This window comes from Lutjanus erythropterus, chromosome 5 (assembly GCF_056507025.1).
Source record: "Lutjanus erythropterus isolate fLutEry1 chromosome 5, fLutEry1.hap2, whole genome shotgun sequence".
In the NCBI taxonomy this organism is placed as follows: Eukaryota; Metazoa; Chordata; class Actinopteri; order Lutjaniformes; family Lutjanidae; genus Lutjanus; species Lutjanus erythropterus.
The window spans coordinates 19,291,773-19,316,143 of record NC_139321.1 but is presented as its reverse complement, the minus strand read 5'-3'; the positions used below and the strand labels follow the sequence as shown (position 1 = coordinate 19,316,143).

General features: G+C 40.1%; 1 protein-coding gene across 2 annotated transcripts in view; it reads right to left on the bottom strand.

Annotated features, from left to right (window-relative positions):
• Positions 1 to 24,371, bottom strand: part of tsc22d3 (TSC22 domain family, member 3) — a 42,013-nt gene that overhangs the window by 4,551 nt on the left and 13,091 nt on the right. The window contains exon 2 of one of the 2 annotated variants that reach the window (XM_084719049.1): positions 17,079 to 17,114. The exons of the other annotated variant lie outside the window; for it this stretch is intronic. Coding sequence (XP_084575175.1) covers positions 17,079 to 17,114 — 36 coding nt within the window. The remainder of the gene's footprint in view (positions 1 to 17,078; positions 17,115 to 24,371) is intronic. 2 annotated transcript variants of the gene reach the window in all.

Below are 24,371 nucleotides of genomic sequence, written 5' to 3'. Positions count from 1 at the left end.
ACGCTACTTGTGCTTTTTTAAATCACACTGTAGTTGAGCCTAAACAACAGCAGTCAAAGAAATTTCATAGGGCAACACTGACTGTAATGCATATGTTGTCTATTAACTATCAACATCCCCTCACTGGAAGGGCATACAGGATCATTCTGGGTTCAGAACTGAGGTGTTTCTCAGGTGCAGTTATGACCTCTTGCACTTCAGATGATCTTCTGAACGTGCATTTTTACAACATGTGATGCAACTTTACCGAGCCTCTTACAAAATGTAAAAAACGATTTTTAGTAGAAGCCAACCACAGAGGACACAGAGAAAAAAAAAAAAAAAACAGTTCTGCTGTTATCTCTCTTTTTTTCCCCACAGCATTTTCTCTCAGTACTGACGGTGTTATTGAGCAATAGACCTTGTTTTTACTGAGGCGTCCATGCAGGTTTTAATAGCTCTAATGTAATTGCCCAGCGCCTCTCAGCTGTCACATTATGTTCCCTTTTGTTGTTACAATTATCTGATTCAATTCTGATTATAAGCCAATTAAATTTCTATTAGAGAGCCTCTGTTGTGTCATAATTTTTTTTTACAAAACACCAACGACCTGTAGAACAATACCACCAAGTCACAATAACTATTATGGAAATTCTCTGCTGAGTGTCTAACATAGCTATAAATTAGCATGAATAATGTTTGGAAAGAATAACGCCATGGTTTTCCTTGTTGCACAGGAAAAGAACTTGCATTTAAAATGATAATAAATAAGCCAGGGCCCTCAATTTTCTGATCTCTGCATTGTAAATTAAGGTCTGCCACGTTTTTTAGAGAAAAAGGAGTTCTGTTATATAACGAAACAATTAGAGTGGAAAGGGTGACTTTTGGTAGGCCTAACGAGTCTAAGCAGAAAGCACATTGACTGGGTGTTAGAGCCCATAGCGCCTGTCGTCTCAGATTTCGTGCTGTGACAGTACAGCTGCCAGGTTTAATATCAAGCCCTGTTCTGGTGATGAGGGGCTGGTGAATTACCTCGCCCCGCTGTGATAGTCCCATTTAGAAGGGGGCGAGTCACAGCGATTGCCTGTGGCTCTGCTGAGATGCACAGATAGAAACTACAGACGGTGGGGAGCCTCCCTGCACTGTTCAAGTAAAACATACCTAATGAGCCACATGCAGTAAGATGATGACAGTGTCAAATAGGATGCCCACGACCTTCCTGCTTTGCCTGCTTTAATCACAGTTTAATAACTGCTCCAGCACAAATCTTAACAAGCTAAAGACACACAACAAAAGCAATTCTAGCATCTTTCCGAACAGTTTAAGTGCCTCAGAAGTTGACTTAAGCTGCCTTTTCACGAAATAAAGTCACTCATATTTCTGCGGAGCTCTTACTGCCTGACCATGTTTGGCATCTGCCAAATCCAGTGAGTCACTCTGAAGCTAGGCGATGGGCCACGGTTTCCATCAGATGTCCCCTGCGCAAGAGCCAACCGCATTATATAATACTGTGATTCATCTGCACCAATGGCTGAAGAAGAATTGGGTTGAGACATGCCGCCAACCTCACAGCTTTTGTTATGAGCAGCATTCTGGGGTTTTTGACGCACATTCAAGATGCACACAAAACAGGCCAATAAGAAGAAGACAAACAAGTCTATCGGTTTTGGTAAAATTGATTCCTTTTCTCTCTTTTTTTTACTGTGTGTCCCATCTGCACTCTCACAATTAGGAATGCGTGGCATGTATGAGAGTGTGGCCTGAGAACATACAGGCCTGCCACCGGCTGCAGCCAGAGGCAGTCTCAGAGGAAGCTGTCAGTGTGGCCAACACGACTGCTTACAACCAATGAATACTGAACACTCCACGAACACTAGGACACCCAGAGGCAGTCATTATTATCACATCACCTATAAGTCTCCTGAGCCATGAATCGAGACAAGGCACACGGCCTTGGTCTTTCTCATGAGATTTTTCAATAAATTTAACAGGCTGTCTATTTCTGCCCTTGGATTGCATGCAATATTACTTTATGTGATAGGCTGTATTCAACATGCAGCGCATGCAGAAGATGATGACAGGCCCGACATTGTTATCTGAGGGCTGGTGGAGATATCTCTCTCTGCCTGCTTTCAACACTGTGCGCACAGCGGCCAACAATGCACACATCAGTTTAGCAAATTCACCATGGGAGAAAATTGAAAAAGACAACTTTCAACAACATGATCATTAAGGTTTATGTTACTCTGCCATAACATCTCTTTAAACACAGCTGATATAGAGAATAGGGTATTTCATTTCTTGTTCTGTTTTGCTCTCTATTTGGAAAGAATGAATATTATGAAAATTGTAATAGTTTCCAGGGCTTGCTTTAAAGCAACTACAAGGATCTTTCATATTTTGTTTATCTTGAAGGCTCCAGTGGACACAAGCCGCAGCATTTCTAAGAAAAATCTCCTCCTGCTTCTTTATAACTGGCTTAGGTACTTCTAACCATAACTTTTCCTGGGAAAATGTAAACACAGGATTGTTTCATGTGGTTTCATATCATTTCAAGCAGGATCCAACGATCCAACTATGTAATAGCCAGTCTTCTCAGGAATGCTCTTATTGACTTATGGAAGTCATATACAGGCATCAGTAATAAACTGAGGTCGTTTCACAACCAGTTAAAAACTCTTTGTAGTAGCTTTAAATGACTCTTATGTGAACATACACGTGAAAGCCACGACAAACAGTGCATCCATATCCCTACATCATGTAGAGACTGACACACTGCCAATATCATCCATCCTTACCTGGACTGTCTTTGATGCAAGCATCTGTCACTGACACATGTCAATATCATCCTCTCACACACAAGACAAACTGACTGTCCTCTGCGGCGCCCCACTTACCGCCGATCCGGCCTCTTGAACAGACTCGGTGAGTAAGGGGGCGAGTAGCTCATAACTCTCTCAGGATAGCTGAAGTGCTGGTAGTGACAGCAGAATCGGTGGGGCGCCTCGGCCAGCCGGAGGGCGCACACCGTCCTGGGAGAGGGTGGCATAACCCCAATGGGGGGAACTTCGGCGGGATGCCTGTGAGACTGGCCCATGTTGTTCCAAATGAAGACGCAGGAGCTCTTTGCCTGTTTGCTCACTGCTCTGCTGTTGTTTGTTCTCAACAACTGAGTTCTCAAAGCACAAAGAGACAATTGAGCGCCGGCGATACCTCTGGATATGCAGCCATAACTGTGAGTGCCACGCTCAGACTGGCACTTGTATGATCCAGTGGAACACAATGGCCACAGAGTTACAATGAAATGACATTTTCCTGAAATGGTGCCAATTGTTTCATCTCTGCACAGCGGTGTGAGTGTCTGTTTCAGGCAGTCAAAGCAAAAGATCTTTCTCTAAGCGTACCTGAAGGGAACAATCATCATGCCTATCTCCATACCTCATTCAATCAGCGGTAATATGTCTAGTAAAACACATAGTTGGGCCATTGTTCCACGATGTGAAACTTGTTCTCCATATAATGATCTTATCCAGCGCTAGACTTTCCAGCACATTAAAGGCAGCCAAACAAGAGTATGCAACATAGTGTTTGCTCACTTATATGGTCTTTAATATGGGATCGTTTTAACCACAGAGAAAATGTTACACAACTGCTTATTATTTGAATGTAAAATGAGCTGAGGCCACTAAATTAGCTCAGCAGTATCTTATGCAACATCCTCTAAACACTTTAAAAGTCTGATTAAGTCAGTTTGTCAGTTTTAGTAAGCCTTTTGTCATCGGGGGTGTAATTAATGTATTAATGTTTGTTTCGTTGCTGGTGAAGGTGTCGCAGCAAAAATAAGCCACTCTCGCCGTGGTTAATTGCAAGCTTCTTTCTAGTTTGACAGTTTCTCACACCTCTTCCTGCATTTAATCCATCTGAGGGTTCTGTCATTTGATACTGTGTACAGAACTTGATGTACAAACGAGTGTTGTGTTACATGACAGTCACGTTAAACCAGTTTCTCCCTGTTGCTTTTTCAAAGACGTATCTTTTGGTTTGAAATATTTGGCATTTATCACGAGATGGGGTTCAGTGTTGTAATCTTTGGTCCCATTAGGGTCAAATTATCCTAATGGATAATTATAGAGCTATAGATAGATAGCTCCTCCTCTGAGCTGCAGCCCGGTGAACTTTGTACAACACATTTATTCAACTCATCATTTCAAGTCAAAAGACCTCAAGTTAGAAGAACTTATGTTTATAAATTTTAAAGTGTTCTGAAAATAGACACTAATAATAACTAGTTTAATTAACTTGGATAATTAAAATGAAAAAACAGTAGCTGATTCCACTAAATTCCCGTATGGGTTTTTACAGTGCATTGCCACACAGCCTCAAAGTCAACAAAATGTAATTTATATTTACTTGTAGCAGATGAATTTCAGGTTCATTCAGTTCAACTGTGTTCGTTATTTAGGTCATTTTCCTGGGAAAGCAATTGAGCTGCCTCTGAAAGGGCTTGCATAGTATCAGTAAAGGGAATGGATGACTTGTATTTGGGCATGTTTACACTCATCATGTCAAGAGCAATTCATTTCAAATCAAGAACATTTAATCCTTTTGTATTCAGCTTAGTCATTCAAGCAGCTCAGGTGGATGTCTTCTTTTCTTCCTTTTTTTCCCTCTGTCCTAAATTTCATGAGGTTTCACAGTGCTTAAAACATGAAAAGACATCAAGACATTGCTTTCTGTAACTTATGACTTATTTATTCTTTTTGGGTAATGTAGTACTTATCTTTAAATATCCAAACGTATACATGTATTTTCATATTTTTCTGTCTCCAGCAAAGGACAAGATGAGCTGACTGATACTGTATGTCCAGGTTTCTTTACAGTCCGCTGCAGACCATATACTGTAGGAAGCTTCTTGTTTTTGTTTGACCGCCACACAAGTGGTGCCATGTAATTAAACGTCCACGACAATTATCTCTTCACACACATGACCAATACTGTCTGTACAAACATCAAGAGAAGATCAAAAGTGATTTACAAGGCAACTCATCGTGTTATCATGCGGAGATTAGTAACAGCTATTTATTTATTCCCCTGAATCTCTGAAGGGGGGCAGCAAAGGAATCATGGGTAAAGAGAAAATAAATGACACCACTGCTGTCACAGCATTTCATGATAGCAGTAATTACATACATCCTGTATATATGGAATTAGAGTAAAACCAGGTTCCAAGCCAGGTTATATATTACTTTAAGGCTCTAAAATCTACAAAATTATGTCATGAACTCAGCGTTATTATGAGTCTGAGCTGCTGTGTTAAGCAGTTTGGTTAAATGTTGGTTACAGGCGCCGAAGGACCAGCTTTTAATAGGCTGTACTTATACAGAAAGGCTTTAATTATGATTGCATGGTAGGAAACATAGAAACCATTTCTTCCTCCATACATCCCTAAAGGCAGCTGTTACACAACCAGAATCTCGACAAGCAGGTGTGTGTTTGTACACTCCTGTACTTATCAGCATCTGTGAGGAACTGTTTTAACTGAGTTTTTCCTTAATAAATAATCTCCTTTTCTATGTAACATTGGTTGCACTTATTTTTATAGTACACTAACATAACAACATAACAAGCAGCACTTCGTATCAAATTAGACAAAAACTAGGAATAATATGTTCTTTATTAAACAGTAACAGCCCCTTGTATAGTCCCTTATCACACTTTATTACACTGTTGTAATGTGTCCCTAATTACCCTCTAAGAAAGTCTAATAAGGATCTAATAAATTGTCTAATATCATGTAATAAAAGACATATGATATCTTGTGTCTGCCTAACTTGATACAAAGTACAGCTTTAGTACTTGTCTTATTAGTGTACTGTTTAGTGTATGATGTCTAATTAGGCCATACCTATGTTTGTTTGCTGACTAATTAAGAACATATTATTTCTACTTTTTTTTTCTAATTTGATATAAAGTACAGCTTGTTATGTCTTAGTGGACTGAAAAATAAAGTGTGACACGAAGTGCGAAGTGCTTAATTTTGAGCATTACCACCAAGACCAGGCTGCAGCTGCTCCTCCATCACATTAATTCAGTTTCTCGACCTAACACAGAAGGCCGCTTTAACGCTTTGCTTACCTGAAATTAATGCACTTAATTTCAGTACATACAAAATGATAATCAGTTCATTTACAGTAGCCTTTGCTGACACTAACAGCAGTTTACAAGAGGACAAACAGTACTGTAGCAAACAGTGCTGTGTGCAGTATATTACGGTTAACAAGCTCGGGGACCTCGCAGCATCTGGCACCAGGCTGTGATTCAGCACAAGTCAGACAGCTTCAGGCCATAATGTAAAGATTTACCTTGAGTTGTAACATGGAGAATGTCCTGGCTAAATTTACTGTGAAAATACTGAAATGGAGCCGGAGCCCAGAGGAGTGTGTTAGAGGAATATCACAGTATGGTGAACCCTTGTCGTGCCACATTCATCCACCCCCCCCAGAAAGAAATAACAGCATGTTCTAGTCCATAGCCCACAGGATCCCCATCTGTGTTTCAGTGCAAACACACACACGAGATTGTCTGCTCTGAAAGATAAGGGATTAGACTGTTCGGTTTTGGATGCAGTTAAGTGGTCTTGCTAATGGCTCCGTGGACGCTCTACTAAAGGTCAAAGGTTGTGGACTCAATTGGCCGTGCAGCGTTAAATAGCAGTGAACTTTGCTATTAGCCGTGTCAAAGCCCTCTGACTCGTTATGGGTCGCCTAGTTTACCATCGACCTTTATGAGAGAGATGTTGGATTGCTCATTATTTTTTCTGTCTGGTATACTCTGCCCTAAAGAATCTATTTGAGTTATTAATCCAAAACGTCTGAGTCTATATTTCTAAAATAAAAAAAGTGAGGTAAGCTTCTCCTGCAGTGTTTACTTAACACAAAGCATGAATAGTAACACTCAAAACATTGGACGGTTGCCACTTTGCATGGCACCTGCGATAAATACACTGTTTGCTGGATCATGTCCCAGAACAAAAGGTTACAGAGTTCATGGCCATCTGTCTATATTCATCTGCCTATGTTACTTTAGTGTACTGTATACCTCAGCTGTCGTAGCTACTGTGGTTGTGTGAGTCTATGTCTAATCTGAGTTGCCCTCAACCGTGGAATGCTGACATTGTGCTAATGGGTACATACTGACACTGATAAATCTACTATATGGGCTGTGAAGCTGATTGATGCATATACCGAATTGTTTTCCAATGAGTTGTATCATGCTACCAGCTCTGAGTTGGCAGGGTTTTATTTTTTACTGCAAACTGTCTCATCTGTTGGGCTACATGTGGAATCTTAACATCAATAAGTCATTACAAAAATGGTTTTGGCGCAGTGTGTTTATCATAAGCAAATGGCTGCAGCTCCGATTATTGGCAGCATCTGTGCTCAGAGTAAATAGATGCTTTTAAATGATGGCTGAGCATCTTTATGGGGATACCACTTAATTGGTTTACAGCACAAAACAGTCTGCATGAGTTTTTCAAGAGGGCAAATGGCATGAGAAAATTAATATGAAAAAAAAGACAGAGAATTTCATTCAGTGGAAAACAACGAGAAGCAACAGTATCTTCATCACTTTATTTTAAGAGGTGTGTGGTCATGACACCCGTCATAAACATGAAGGAGTCTTAATGAGCGGTTATGATTGTTGTCGTTAAGTGTCACTTTTCATGCAAAGTTGACATTGTTTGAGAACATGACGATGACAAGACAAAAATGTCTTTGTTACGAAAACTTTACATTTATCAAGACAACATAACCTGTCAATGTCTTTGTTATGACAACTTGTCATTAATAAAGCCTATAATGACTTTGTTATTACAACTTGACATTAATCAAGACAACATAACCTGTCAGTGTCTTTTTTCAGACAATCTGACATTCTCAAACTTAAAGAAACTGCTTAGCTTAATGATTTAACATGACTTTAAGCGTTCATATGTAGTTGTTTACGACATTGGCAATTATAAGAGTGTGTCATGAAAATTTTCCTTGACCTGAAGTAAAGTGGTACATTTTGGACTTGACATAAAGATGTCATTAAGTTTTATTACACTCTCATATACTTTTGTAACAGTGTCATTAATAATTCCCTACACTTCAAGTAAATTGGTACCATAATTGACCAAATGACACAAAATGACAACAGTCAAAAACATTCGTAAAGACTCCTTCATGGTTATGAGAGATATCATGACAGTGTAATGACCATGTCTTATGCACACCCCTTTAAGTAGAGTGCTACAGATTTATATGTTCTGGTAAAAATGTACAGTATAAAATTGCCTAGTGCAGTTTTTGGTTCAAGTTGAACACTCTTCCTCAAACTCTACCCCTCGACCATATATAATCTCCTTATCTCCTTTTTTCCTTTCTTCTCAAAACTATCTCTCACTGTAACAGTACTAACTTTTTCTTTTAGTCTGTTCCTACTTCGCAATCTCCCCCTCTTTCCATCTCCCCACTTTTCTCAACATTTTCCCTCCGTGTCTCTGGCTTAGCTTGCAGCTGTGTGACCCAAGTCACCAGCAACTGGGACAACACTGGAGGAAGCTCGGCCCTCAACAAGCCGTCCCCCGGTGCGTGTTTGTGTGCTCGCTTGTGTTTTTGTTTGCCCGCGTGTACGTCGATGCATGCGGTTGGCCGCACGCTTGCATACGTGGTTGCTCATGCACGTCTGGCCTTATCAGCACGATCTGGATTTAACTGGATGATAGGCACCCTGCTAACTCTCACTGTCAGTGTCATCTAAACACTGAATCGTTCCCACAGACTCCAGCACGCTCCTCCGCTGAGCATTAAAGCTAATCCTTTGTCACCTGCGAGATGACGGTGGAGCAATGACTAATTTCCCACGGATAATTTGAGACAAGTTATTGGCGGTCATTGCTGAAGGAAAGTGTACTAACAGCTTAAAATGCTACACAAATGGCCATGATAGATAGATAGATAGATAGATAGATAGATAGATAGATAGATAGATAGATAGATAGATAGATAATATTTCCACATGTGAAAAGGCAGATGTATCTGGCCTGGATGGCAAAACGTAAAACTTCAAATTTTGGACCCTACCAACAAAAGTAATTAGCCTACAATTCCATCACATTGCAATCCAGGCAGGGTGACCAGCAGTGAAAATGCATTACTGTGTTTTGACTATTATAGGAGTACAGCACAGCATAGGCTACAACGGCATTGTACAGTAGCTGAATGGCAAAGATGAGTGATAAAAAGCAAAAACAGTGAATTCAGGATATTTAACATGACATTGACGTCCATTATTTCACTGATGTCACCGGTAAAGCTGTGTGTTGTGTGTAATATCACATTTGTGAGTGGCCCAAGGCAGTCTGATTAATTTCTCATGTGAGCCCCCATGAAAAATTACTGCCCACCAGTGGAATCATCTGTGCAATAACTTGACAGAATCTAGGAACTGACTTTGTATTTTTATATTTTGCCCTTCACTTCCTAAGACTTTTTCATTTCGTGACATCTTTTGATCTCTTTCTGCCCTGGGATGGCTGATATTTCCAAGACTTCATAATACCTTCCAAGCAGTATGATGAATCATATTCTCTCTTACTTTCTTAAAACTTTCCTTAATTTATAACTCCTCCCTGGGTAAAACCACTTGCAAAATCGCAGTATTTGCCTCTCACCTCCCAGGCACAGACAGCAGTGACCAGGACTTTGTTTCTTCTGAGTTACTCATATTAGCCTAAGGAAGTTTCATCATCCTGCCATCCACTGATCTGTACAAGACAAATAAATCATATTGTTCTCCTTCAACAAGACCACAGGAATGACTCAGATCATAATTCAATCAGCTTTCTACACAGCATGCTCGTGAGTAAAGCAACGAAGCTGTAAATCTAAACGGTGATGACAGAATAACACGCACCTGATCTGCTTGGGGTATTTTTTGTGCCAACCAAGACTGAAGCAGGTAACATACGTGTACAGATAGCTAAAGGCCATGTGAAGCCATATAATGCCCTCAAAAGCAGCAATTCTTCTGAAAGACTGTTGAATTAATATACAGTACATCTATAGGTGCACATACATGCTGTTCAAAAGGGAATAGGGATTTGAATAGAAGCAGGACACAGACCACTTCTCCTTTGTACTAAATGTGCTCTCTTGATCATTAATGTTCACTCCAGGGATCTCAGCCCCGTTTGCATTTTAACTTGGGGCAACACCATTGAAAACTTTGATTGATTGCTACGGTAAAACTTCTGTACAGTTGGAAATCAACCTAAGCTGTTTTCATATGTAAATATGCACATAAATTTAGCCAAGCCTATAGAGTTGGATTAAAACCATTCATAGTTCACTTTTACTTTCTCTCACGGGGGAACCTGCTATAACTCAAAGTGCAGCTGTGAAGTGGTGCACCGGGGAACTCACACATTTTCAGCACCTCATATAATTCTCCCCTTTCACAGAGCATCACAAGTTAAAACCATTCAACTAAAACCACGGGGCAAGAGGTCCGTTTGATCCCACAGAGGTACAGCGTGGACCTCATGCAAACAGAGAGGAGGGCCGAAGGAGACGGAGAGAACACAGGGTACGCAATGTTTCCTCAGCCTGTCTGCATGGTGAGGATCCCCTACCGACAAGAGGACAGGCTGAGACAGACAAGGACAGGACCAGATGTGCGGGCCCCTGTTCCACACCGAGTCTTAAAAAGAAACATGTTGCAGTTAAACAGAAGAAAGCTTTGAGAAACGTTAATGAGAAAGTGCAATTAAGGCAGCCACATCTCCTGAAGGAGAAAAACTGAAATGTATATCCAGATGTTGGCCACCCGTGTGAAGACTGTAAAACAAATGTGTTGAGGCTATAAACACACACATTGCATCATCATTCTCACTGCTAAATTCTGGAAAGCTAATGAGGACTTATTAGTGTTAATTAGAATGCACTTTAAAAATGAAAAGTAACAGAAGTAATTGTAGCCTTGAGGATGCTTTATCTGTTTCGTAAAATCCCTGATAAGGTCTTAATCTGTCTAAGTATTTTAAGTATTAAATGGTAGGATAATTTAATAACACAAAATCACACTACATAGTACATTACCACCACTGATGTGAAATGAATCCTTTTTATGCATTATTTAGTTTAAGAAAATATAAAGATGTTTATCTTCAAAGGTATATTTCTATTTTTGTTAATGTTTCTCATGAAGCTGTAATCACTGGTTAATTTAATTACACTGTATGTACATATATGTATGTATTTATATACCAGTTTAGAAGTAGATCATTATCTTTTTTTCCATGGCTGCCAAGATGAACTTTTTTCCTTTTATATTATTTAGTGTAATAATTCAATCTCATCCTTCTGGCATGTTTCATTAGTATGAATATCAATATATTCATTTATATTCAATATATCTATATATCTAAAGCAATGTTTTTCACGCTGCACGGCTGTCCATTGCTCACATGGTGCGTTTACTGTTTTTTTATGGTTAATTCCCAAATCTGCCCTCAATCTATGTACTTTATGGCTGAAAAATCAGCTGTAATGGATGACATGCAGTTATACAACCAAGTGTAGCTCCTTATGAGTGGTAACATATGTGTCACTGCTCAGACAGTTTATATAAGTCTGATTCAACCACGTAGATTCCAACGTGGCAATTGATTAACGAAGAAACATTCACTTTCCTCGTCTCTGCTGCTGCTGAACTGTGTCGGCGCATTAAGTCAATGACACTGTGTCCTTCACGTATTTATACTTTGACTGACAGTTTCATGATATTTAAGTTACATGTCCTTAATATATACAGTTATTTGACTTGATTTGGTTAAAGTGGCTGTAGCATGTATCTCTATTTCCAGGGTTTCCAGTGTTTGTGGAACTTTTTGTGGCTACAACCAGCTTTTTAGTATGAGATGCAATATTTTCAGTGTTTGATTTTGATATAATCTGAAAGTAATGTAAAAGTATTCAAATATTCTGACCAACCCTGTCTATTACCACTTAACATGTGAAAAGCAGCTGGCTTAATGTGTTCTTTTATGCCTCAGTTCTTCCTACACTGTCAACACTATTGAATGTTTCCTTTTTGCTTATGATTGATATCAGTTCAGTGGGATTTACAGTGTAACACAAGAATACTTTGTCAGGATGTGACTCATCCAGGGGAAAGATCAGCATCAAAAGCTTCTGTGTGATCCAAACAAACCTGTGAGATCCAGCACTGTGGCGTGCTGAGCTGAGCTGACAGGTTGCTTGGGAGTTTACAGGAACCCCAGCCTATCCTGCCTTCAAAAAGCTAAAAGGCCTGCCCCTCAGACAAAGACGCAAATCTTGTAAGCTTCACTGATTGGTCATTTGAGGGATTTTTCTTTTTTTTTTTTTTTTGGTCACAGTCCATTTGTAGATGTACAGCAGAGTTGAGAAGAAGGAAACAGATAAGAGCTTAACTTCAGGATATTTGGTGGCACTGCTGAAGTCAGAAAATCTGACAAAAGCACTGTGAGGTGACATCTTTACCGCATAATGTGAATGAAATAAACACAACACGTTGCGTTCACTGAGTGACATTTTCATCAGTGCTGTTTTCAGGCTGCGTTGAGCAGTGAGTGTTGCTGTGACAAAACAAATGAGGTGTCTTTTTCTAATGGGATTCTCCTTGAGAATGCTTTTCAGCTCAGTGAGCATGCAGCTTTCTTTTTTTTTGTAATGGATGCAAATGTCTGAATTAAGTAAGTATTGCTGTAGTCACTGAAAAATCACACTAATGGTGTCACTACTTCACAGACACAAAACTGTTTTGAATAATTGCAAAATAGTTGTGAGATTGGGATCTGTTTCAGAGAGAACATTTTATTTGCTGCTTCCAAACATGTAAGTGTGATGGATTTGCCATCAAGTAGAAATTTAAATCAACATTAATTTCAGCTCAGTTTGATTTCAACAAATAAAACTCCCTTAAAATTTGAGGATTTGACAGTTGCTGATTGGCTGACAGTGAAGCTGAGGTTCAAACTCTCCTCTGAGAAACAAACAGGAAATACTTCCACTTGAAGCGACTCTTAAACTTGGAGTCGGTCAAAGCACACAAGACAAATTGCCTTTCTGAGATGTCATTTTCCCGGTCTCGAGGCTGCACAGAAGAGCTAGTAAACACGATCGGCCATCCCAGTCATTGTATAAAGGCTCGGGTAAACAATGTAGGCTAAACTGGCCGGCCTCCAGCATGTATCCAAGAGGTACAAAGTTCACTTGTGACACCAGAGAACACTCGTATCTGCTTTTTGCACGCACGCACTGCACACCAGGTACACAGTCACACTCCCATGACAGAAAAGGTGTGCATTCAAGCGTGAAAAATGAAGAGCATTGACATATTCATGCCCATGTATGCATACATAAAGGACAAGCGTGTGACAAGACACGTAGGCGCACACAGACACAGAAATGAACATTTGTATGCACATGAGTTTGAGGTCATGCAGGCAGAGTACACAAATGCATAAAAGCATGCATAAGTACTATACTTTCTGTTTTCATCTGTCTGGGCGGTTGGATTTACAGTGTTTGGCAGGTGACTGCTCACGTTTAAACTCTGAAATTGATTCTTTACCTTTACTTCACTGACCTCGTTTGCATTGGATTAAATATGCTTGTGAAACAAATGTTTCTGGAGATTCATGGATCAACATGGTGATTGAATAAAAATGCCAACCTCAATCCTGAAAATGTCATTCTCTGGCATCAATCAAACATTTTCAAATGTGCATGTTAAAAAACAAGAAGAAGAAGATGCTATGCTTGAGATCTTCTGGAACAAAAGCTGAGGCTGACGTCAAAACTCTAATCAGATCTGGCCTGTGGGCAAGGAGAAGTGCGTAAAAGCCCTTTATTGTTTGGGAGATGCACAGATTTGCAGACATAAGCAGTGTTTGGGAGCCAGAAAGCTGTTGCCTTATCTCCGCACACAAATCACAGAGTTTGGTTCACACCAGCATGGTGTAGAGCCTCGCCACAGCAAAGCGAAGCTGAGAGTGGAAGTTTAAAAGCCGTTCGCTTGATATTAAAGTACAAAGTATTCAAATGTGTTCCCTAGAAAGCAATTAAAACTATCCAGAAAAGATCTTAGAAGAAGGAAAAGACTGGGAGAGGTCAGGGAGGTCAAATGCTGAGGCATTTCACTCCGGAGCGGCGTACTGATACAGGGTTATCTTTGGCTTCAACCCTACAATAGCACAAGGGCACGCTGCAGCGCATCATGAAATATGCCAGGCTCAGCTTGCAGAATTATTGCACACAAGAGTAGGTATGTGCCAACATGTTTGTCAGAGACAGTCAGAGTTATGTCTTCATATATTTTCTGTCTGCAGTCAAACCATTTATTTATATAATTTAGTCCTTCCAACAGTGTTGTAAAAAACATATTTAAAGTATGTAGCAAACTGCACTACAAGTGCCACATTTCTGAGATCAGCGTTGATTTATGTCTTATAAAGACAGCACAGATGTTGTGGCCTTGGTTCAGTGTAAGATTTCTTGTCATCTCTATAGATTCTCATAAAGACAAGTGATTTTTTTATTATTTTCACCATCTGGTCTTATTACCGTGAAATAAACTATGAATCATAAATGAAACTGATGTCAGTTAAGCTATACGAGGTATTTTGAGGAACTATTTCAGCACTTGCAGAACTGAAACAAAAGCTGGTCTTTCACAGGTTCCCACAGCCACTGGATAACTCCTGACCTACCCACAAACACGCCAAGTCACACGCACATTCAAAAACAGCACGTCATTATCTTTGTTTTCCAGCCTGTGTGACTGATTGTCTTCTTCACACCAGTTTAATGACTGTGGTGTTCTCTCTTGGTAAGTCTGTAATTACAGTTCAACCGCAGAGGAAGGAGCACAGTGTGGCGCCTACAAGGTAGATGCCAACCTTTACAACACACCCCTCTAAAAATTATAATAGTAATGGTAACAGCATGTGCCCCTTGTTTTTCTAATATTGTTTATTAAAATGTACAGTGTCTTGCTGGTGACTCGTTGATTTGGCTCTATGTAACTTCTGTATCTTGTCTGCCACCTTGTGCACAGTCATCTGTCCTGCTGTCTGTCTCGTCTGGCTCTTCTGTTTGGTTTCTCTCGCGCCCTCTCTCTTCTTCTCTTGTCTGTGCTGCACGTCACCACCTCCTCCTCCTCCTCCTCCTCCTCTAACAGCTATTGTTATTCCAGTTCTTTCACACTGTCTCTGAGCAGTAAATCCCATCTGACTGACTGGCATGCTTCAGGACAGCCTAACCCTGCCTCGAGGTAATTATCCTGTCTCTGACCTGTCTCGTCATATTTGTTGTCTGGTACATGCTTACCTATCTTTGGCAGAGGTGTTGCTGACTCTGTATATGTAACTGTGAACTGCGGGAGGAGGAGTAACGGTGAAGCAACATCGAGTCTCATGCACAACAAACTTGGATACTTGTGTTTACTTTCTAAGTGTGCCACATCTCGGCTGCATTCCCAAATAAAAGGTGAACACACAGGGGTGCTGCCTGGTCATGCCCTTCCATCCTGTTATTCAAGAAATAAAAGAAAATATTTTGGAGCAAAACGTACCTGCCTCATAAAAGTACAAACTAGTAATCACACACACACATCATTCCAGGACTAAGATGTGTTCTTGTTTAGACTGATTAGAAGAAACAGAGGTCATGGTCTTTGGTATGATATGCACACATAGGTATACATATAAACAAATGTATGTTTATGAATGAGCATACTGTATATCATAAGAAATATACAATATATTGCATAAATGATCAGTGTTCAGGAAGAGGGTTAGTGGCAGCGTTAGTGAGGGGAAAAAAAAGCAGTGAATCAGACATCATTTGATTGTTTCACATAGATTACATTGTAAAGCACAAAAAATCAGGCTGAATTTTGTGTGAATGCAGCCAAAGCAATCCTCAGTCTGCTCTGCTGTATGTGTGCATTGGTCAAAAGAGATAGAGAGGGAGTGCCGTCAGTCAGAACAAAGCAGTGAATGAGAGTAAAAGAAAAAACGTTATCTGATTGTTTCACAGCGTTAACGTTTGAAAGCACAAATAAACGTGCTGGATTTTACAGGAATGCAGCCGAAGCAATCCTCAGTCTGCTCTGCTTGCGTGTATGTATGCTTGTGTATCTCTCTCTGCAGCTCTCACAGACAGAGAGCAGAAGAAAGAGAACCATTGGTCGTCATTTCTTTAGAGTCCTGAACTCACATCTTGCATGCTTTATTGGATGGGGGATACACACCACCACCCAAAGATAGCAAAATAATGAGAAAATAACAAAATAAAGGCAGAGAGCAGAGTTCCTGCAGAGACAGACACACACTTATAGCAAGCCATAAGTAATGATTTAGATGGATTATTTCTATAGCCTATGTGTCTACACTGTTATTTTTTTTTTTTTTGTTTTTTTTGGAAAAACCAGCATAGTATGCTTTTCCACACTTATACTCCCATGGAAGTTAAGAAAGTGTTGCAAAATATGCATAGTTCCTTTAATATGATGACATAGCAAAGCACATTATGCAGCAACATTTCCTCCATTTGACTAAAAGGATATTGTGTAATTGCGTGACAACATGAGATAAGTTGTTGTCTTGATTTCTGTTGGCTCTCATCTCTTCTATCAAAGCTGTCTTTCTTTATAAAAAGAAATATAACAGTCAGCACAAATATGCAGAAGCACCATGGAGCAGACAGACACACAAATTAGTGCAATCACGAGAATCCATGGTATCACCTTTCATGAGTTCACCAGATACGGTGTGTCTGCGCTCGGCGGCCTGAGGACAGCCCCATGCTTTGTATCAAAGACTGAGCGGAGAGCTACCAAACACCAAAACAGGAAAATGCAAAAATGAGGAAGAGAAAAGGAGAGGAGAAGAAAGAGGGAGGGAGGCGAAGGCTTCCACAGCTGTTGTTAGGCAGTGTTTCCTCTGATAGGAGGCTTTGGCTGCACTCCCAGTTCTTTAGATAAACTGTCAAAAAAAACATGGTTACCTTGAGATATGACGGGGGCATGCTGCTGTGTTTGCACTAGAGAAAGGAGAAATAGAGTCTTAATGAGAAAAAAGACATAAAATCTAAACGCTAAAATGAGACACAAAAAGTTATAGCCAACAGTTTATTTGAACAGTTCATCAGGAAGACAATGCCACAAAATAAAACCTGTTTTATTTAGCCACAATAATACTACGCTTAAGTATTTTATTATAACCCCAGAAAAAGAAAAGCAATAGCTAGGTATGTCAAGCCCCCACCTGTGTTTATACTGTAAGATGACACATCTTAGGGCTTGTTCAGTAGGATGTTGTGCAGGAGCAACAGTGCAGACATCTGCAAAACGTGTTAGCCTCTTATCATGGGATCAAGACGATAAGCAGAATGTAAGTCTTAAATCTGTCCTACGGCACGTCTCATTGTGTTTGTGACAGCAGGTGCCATGGCCTGTTCAGTTTTATGACTGCAGGGTAACAGTTTTCAGTATTAATGTGCTCTATTATAGTTAGCATTATGGCCTTGAGCAACGTGGAAGCATGTTTTAAACATGAATCGGTTTTGAACAAAAGAAGTTACCACAAAACAAATTCATGAGCACATGATGTAAACAAGACATTTCAAACAAGGGACAATTCTCTCTACATCTCCAAACTAGGAGGATGCCGACCTCCATCTTTCCGATAGGTAATACAACGACAAACTATAAGTACCTCATACAATCCATCTTTAAATAATCACAATTATCCCTTTAACACGGGGATTCCAAAAAGATATGTGTAAAGGTAATATATTTGTCAGTTGTTGTTTGTAAATGCGCCAGAAAGATAGTTGACTGCTGAGTCATATTCCCTCAAACACTTAAGTTTTAAGTTGGTAAAGCATCCCAAGCACAACAAAATAAAGACAAAATAAGAAGGCACAGCCAGAGGGTGGGGTCTCTGGATGCAGGTGCTACCACGCACCGCTGGTGGGTCGTGGATGACGACTGAGAAGGATTATTTTTGTTTGAGTCTATGCAATGTTTTTTTTGGTGGGGGGAGATCGTGCATAGTTTGTCTTTAAAGCAACTTAAAATGTTTGTGGCATGTTGACCATCCGTTTTGGACCACTGCATTTGTTTCCATCTGTTTTTAATAAAATGCAAATGCCAGTTATGATGCCTACATGAGAGGGAAAATGAGACACTCTCCCAAAAAGACAGACCCCAGGAGAGGTGCTTAGCGATGCTGTTTTCAATGGAATGGCCTAGATATTATTGCAGAAAACACACAGGGGGACAAGTGCTGCCTTGTCTGTATCTGATATCTCCTTCTAGAAAGCTTATTTGAATATGAATTGGAGGAAGTATCCTGCTTTTCTTTCAGTTTTTTTTTCTTTTATATCCACCCCTTGCTGGCTGTCATAGAATAGCAGCGTGGGACTTTGTTTTTTATCTGGGTGTTTCTCTGAATTTCCCACTGATACGAGCTACAATAGCATCCTTTCCCTTCAGAGGGCTGGGAAGTGGGCCCATGAACAAAAAGAGCCCTGGAAATACACCAAACCACTAAAAGGATCAGATAACAGCACATTAATTCCAATTCAAAGTGATAATATACTGGTAAAATCCTGGAAAAAAAAAAAAGCATGGAAGGATTGTCAGTGTTTTGCCAACATTTCCACACTGTTGTGTCTGTCTGTTTGTTATGTAACCTCTGGTGAGAACAGGAGTCTGTCTTGGAATCAGAGGGAGCGCTCAGCCATTACAGTACACCTTCAGATTATTCACGGTTGGAGTATCAGAACATTCACCTTTTGCCCACACCAACCCAAGACGACCTTCATCACCCACGTGTTAACTGGATTTGTCCTCATGCACACACTGTACATGTGAGACAGCTGTTTTGGTTTGATCTGTTTCATGTCAAATCAAAAATACTGTGGTGGAAGTGACTGGAAACAAACAAACTAAACACCGTCTCCAGATAGGGCCTTATGAGTTTTGTGGCGCCTGTAGTTTCTTCTTTATTTGCAAATGTCGCTTAAACTTTGTTGTGTGTTTACTGGCGATGTTGGTCCACATGGTTAAGGGTCATAAAATGTGAAATTGATCCGTATGTCTGTTCCTCTCTTTTCCCCAAATGTTGACATTTGAGTGCAGTTTATGAGACATGCGGCATTCATTTTTCGTCACAGAAAAAAATGTGAAGAAAATTATTTGTTAGCTAAATTAACACTGCCCTAAATACCAAACCTAAATTTGCTTGAAATCGGCTTTACTTGGATAGATACGTCTGGTCTTTCTTGCGTGCAGTTCAGCTATTTATTTTGCATGCTTACATAACCTTAAAGCTGCTGTACGATAAATAAGCTTCAACAGTTGTTTCAACTTTACATCCTTGTCCAAGAATCCTTGCACCTCATCAACATTCAAAAGAAAAAGCGACGTTTTGTAACCTGATTATTCTACAGTATATGTACACTGTTTCCTTCCCACACACCGTGACCTGGCGTCTGAGCCTATAGCAAAGCAATGCTTAAATTATGCTAAACAAGCCTGAGGGTGATGTATCAGTAGAAACATTAGGGTCAGGTAGAGCGAGCATGTGGAGCTCACAGATGGAAATGTGTAGGAGAAGAGGAGAAAAGAGTCATGCACCTCACAGATGACTATGATTTCCTGTCGAATTCCTGTAGATATGAGCCACTGCTTTAGCAGCATGGAAAAGGATTTATAAGTGAACTTCCTTAAAAAGTATATTTTAAAAATTGCATATAACCCACCCATATTTTCCTCTTTGGTATCAATTTAATCTGTACTAGCAGAAACTCTGTTTTCTTGACTTGTTTAGAGTGACTTTTGCTGAAAACCAAGCTGTGACTTTATAGGTGAAGAGGGGGTCAACTGTCAGTCTTCCTCCAGCTAAAGCTCTTCAACAGGCAAATATGCTTCTACTGATGCAAGAAAACCCTCCTGACCCGGACTAACTTCCACCCTGTTGGCTCACATGTACTGAAAGGTTGCGACCTTATGTGTTACATAAAGTCCTCTCTTTTTTCTGTGTCTGCCAGAGCAGCGCAGGCTCCACTTCCCCTTATATGACACCTCGTATTCAGACTAGTAATAAATAGGTCTTTGTGTGCATTGCATGGCAGCTTGGATGGAATCTGTGCGTGCAGTCTGCACGAGTGTATGCACAAGAATGGATGGAGAAAGGGAGGGGAAGGGAGTTTAAGCATTCGTCCACAGTCCTCCCAAAGACACACTTTCTTGGCATCCTAAGCCCAGCATCAGCGCTCTATGACTTTGCTCCAGAAGCATCTACATGTACTCAGAAGAGTGTTGTTTAGCTTAATCTCAGATTGTGTAAACACCACAGCATGCAAACATAATGATGAGCTGTGACTCATTCCTCTCCATGACACCATACTGGAAGGAATGCAGAAAGAGGTCATTTAATGTCACTGGTGCTAATTGCTCCTCATGATGGCACAGTAAGATGGCATGAGGCATAATGCCCCATCAGATACCGCCATCCCGGGCCGCTCCGTGGTGCGACTGCCTCTTTATGAACACAGCGTCACAAAGAGAGAAGTGAGGTCTTGGACAGGATACATCTTGTTATTTTCGCTCTTTTTCTCTCTGCTGGGGAACAGCCAGAAAAGAAAAAAAAATCACAGACTCACTGAAACTTGGCACAAATCCGTACGTTCATTTTTCTCCTTTTCTCTCTCGCAGGCTCTTGTCTGCCAGAAAGGCATCCAGAGAGAGGAAAAAAGAGCTTGGCAGAACAGGTCAACCTTTTCATTCTGCTTCTGCTGTCTGCCAGTGGGGACCAAACTGCTCATCAGTCCAGCAACAATCTACTTTCTTCTGTTGTAGTTATAATGAGGAGTGTTGACTTTTATTTTAGGAGCCACGCTTGTATGCAATAAAAAACAGATATAGTCTGCTTTGTTTTTTCATGGTCTGTGACTCACCGTGAAAAACTGCATTGTCATCACAGAAGAAAAATGGTACATTTGGAGGTTTCTGCTCTTTGTTGTTCCTTTGTTTGGTTCTATCTCAGCCTGGGTTACACCAACAGGGATGAAATTTTAAACCTGGTTAAATCATGGTTTAACTTTAAATTATGTTGCATCAAACTTTAAAATTATCTTAAATTACAAAAGATTAAATTTAACCTCTCTGTAAACCTGTGTTTAGTTTTTATTCTAAACCTAGATTATATTTGATTTTTTTGCACTAAAACTGATCCAGTTTTAACTTCAAACTTACACTCGAAAAGGTTTAACTTTTAATATGGCTGCCTTTTCTGAGATGGATTGACAAAAATCATTTGAGCCATCATCATTAGGCTAACTAGGCTAACCAACTTTTTTAGCTCGTTAACAAGCACTGTAATGTTTTGTTAGCCTTTTAGCTAACTAGCAAACAATGTAATGTTTTCTTTTTTACTTTTTATTAGCTAAACAATATTACTTTTTTATTGGGCTAGTTTGCAAAAAATGCCATGTTTTGTTAAGTAATAGCCAGAGGAGCCGAAAGTTAACACTTCCCACAATCCTTTTGCACTTACTAAGTCCCAGCAGCCCTCAGTGAATACTGCTGTCCAAATAGTAAGTTGGAGCCAAAGAAGCGAGTATTTCAACTTAATCCTTTCCTTGATCTCTGATGACATATAGCGGGTATTTTGGGATTTATTACAGTGAGTGTATTACAGATTTTCTCCTTTAATTTCAGCTGACATCACTAAACTTTGATTTACTTAACGGAAATTAGGTTTGAATTCTGCAACAGACTTAATCTTAAATCTGGATTTACTCATTTTGAACCTAACTTTGCTGATTAGAACTATCTTAGGCTGAATTATTTTATTATTAGTTTTATTTTTTTTTTCCATTTCCAGTTACTTTCTTTCCTTCCTCTCTTTCTCACAGAGCCAGCCTCCACTGTTGTGTAGGAACACTTGAGGCCAGGGAGAGTTTGGAAATTTGGACTCACCAGTAACAAACAGGAAACCATATTCATTACATAAAGTCAAGAGTCTGATTAAGGCTCATGAGGATTTGCCAGTCATTTGCCCTTTTTAGAGCATGTACACTGTAAACTGTAATTCAGAGTGGCAGTTATATTACATAAAATTTCTGCCAAGCTCAGCTTCGGCCCTCACAGAGAAAAAAAAAATCATCTTGATTTAGCACAGAAGTTTATTGCATGCTTTTAGATGCATCTGATGAAACCAACTCATTGCACCGAGGTGAGAGCGGGTTGCCCAACCCGTCCTGAACTTATTCTCCGAGCTTGACAGCCGTTTGAAGTCTCTCGCTTGTTTATTTTTCTTTGTCTTCTTAATATTTTGCAAAGGCCCAATTTAATGATGCAATTACAGATGACAGTACAACACAGGAGTCCCCAGAACAGGGGGGGTGAGGCGTCACATCTTTCAAAATGAGGTAAACACTCCAGAAAGCTTTAATTGAACTAAATGTTAAAATGCCACTCAGGTACTGTAGATTTAATTAAGGATATGTTTGTGTGAAGTGAAGCAGATGTCAGAGACTTTAGTATAAACCCAATTACACATTTACTCTTAAACACCTACATTACATAATTGTTTAACCGGCCACAACAACCTAATGGTGCTTAACTGAGTTTGACACATGCTCTCTGACCTAAACTGTGTTCTTTCATGCTTCTTATTAGCGAGCTCATTACCATGTTGCCCACTGCATGACACGAGAGTCGTGTTTGGGAAAATGTGTGGCTTTTAAATTACACATCCACCCTCGAGAGCCCAAAACTGTTTACTAGAGAACACAGAAGTACAGTCAGGAAAGAAAAACACGGTATGTCGGCAAACTACAGATGTCCAGTAACTTCAAAAATAGAACATGTGATTGGTCCAGCTGCTGTAACCTTTCCTGTGTTCTGGAAATCATGTCTTCATGACCTGCAGAGGTTCAGAGAAGTAATTGTTTTCTTTCCCGGAGACTCGAGGAGCACTTCTTGGTAATCAGCTGTGGCAATACGGTTTGTTAAAGTATGTCTAATACTAGCCTGAGGCGGAGAATATATCGTAAGAGTCTTTGTGTAAGCGTGTACGTGGCTGTGTGTGTGTGTGCGCTCATGGATTTTTGATAAGGCTGTACATAATTGTGGATGCTTTGAGCTGTGAAAAGGTGAGCTCTGATCTGCATCCTAATTTTCATGCATTTATTTCTTTTTTTTTTCTCTTCCCTGCGCATGTGTGTGTGCTCCCAGGGTACATCATGTACCCAACCTGCGTATGAATAGTGCCCAGGGAGAAATAAGATAGGCTAATGATAGGCCTGGCTCAGGCCCGCTCCACAAAAGCGCTGTCTGGCTGCATTGTGTAGCAGACTATTGTGGTGAGAAAAAAAAACAGTCAGTGTGGGACAACAACACTTGGGATTATGACAGAGGCGTCCAGAGAGAAACAGATGGAATAAGCATCAGACTGAATACGAAATGAAGTCAAGAGTATGCCACTTCTTTTAAGGGATGCAGCAAAAAGGTGAAATTAGTACCAGAGTTTTCACACAAGCTCTTTGAAAACCAATCATACTTTTACATTCCCAGGTGGCTGAATACAGACACAGTGTGCTCATGAAAAGCATGTGTTTCCCCTCCAGATCTACTGTTCCTCACTTTAGCCAAACATGGCACCTAGTAGTAGGGTGGGTTACCACATTCTCACTTCTCATGCAGAGTTAGAAAAGTCAGAGTGGGAATCCCTTCCTAATGAAAATAGCACGGAATGAAACTTTTATTGCCCTCCAGACAGCAGCTTGGGTGGTGCAGCATGCAAGTCTAAAAACTCCATCATTTCAGCCTCCATGCATCTACACCGTGAACGATACCGGAGACAATACAAATATTTTCCACTGCCTGACTGAAACTGCGGTGGGGAGACGGGAATGGTAGTAACACTTTTTGTTTGAGCTTCAGGAACTCAGTGGTTGTTTGTGCTAGATTTCTAAAACTTTGATACGTGGTACCTGTATTTGTCTATTATAAAGAAAAGTCACTTGGACGTCAAATACACAATCTCAGATTATCTGAGTCAGTGTCAAATACAAAGAGTTTTGTTTTTACAACCTATTACACTGTTCAGAAATCAGAATCAGTGGAAATAATATTTAACAGTTCTGAAAAAAGTGAACAACTTAATGTGACACAAAAAAATCTAAATGTATAAGTGTGTAAACTGTATTCCTACATGTGCATGTGTCACACGAGGATTCAGTCACTGTCATAGTTGTGACAAATGTGGTGCAGGCTTTGTGGGT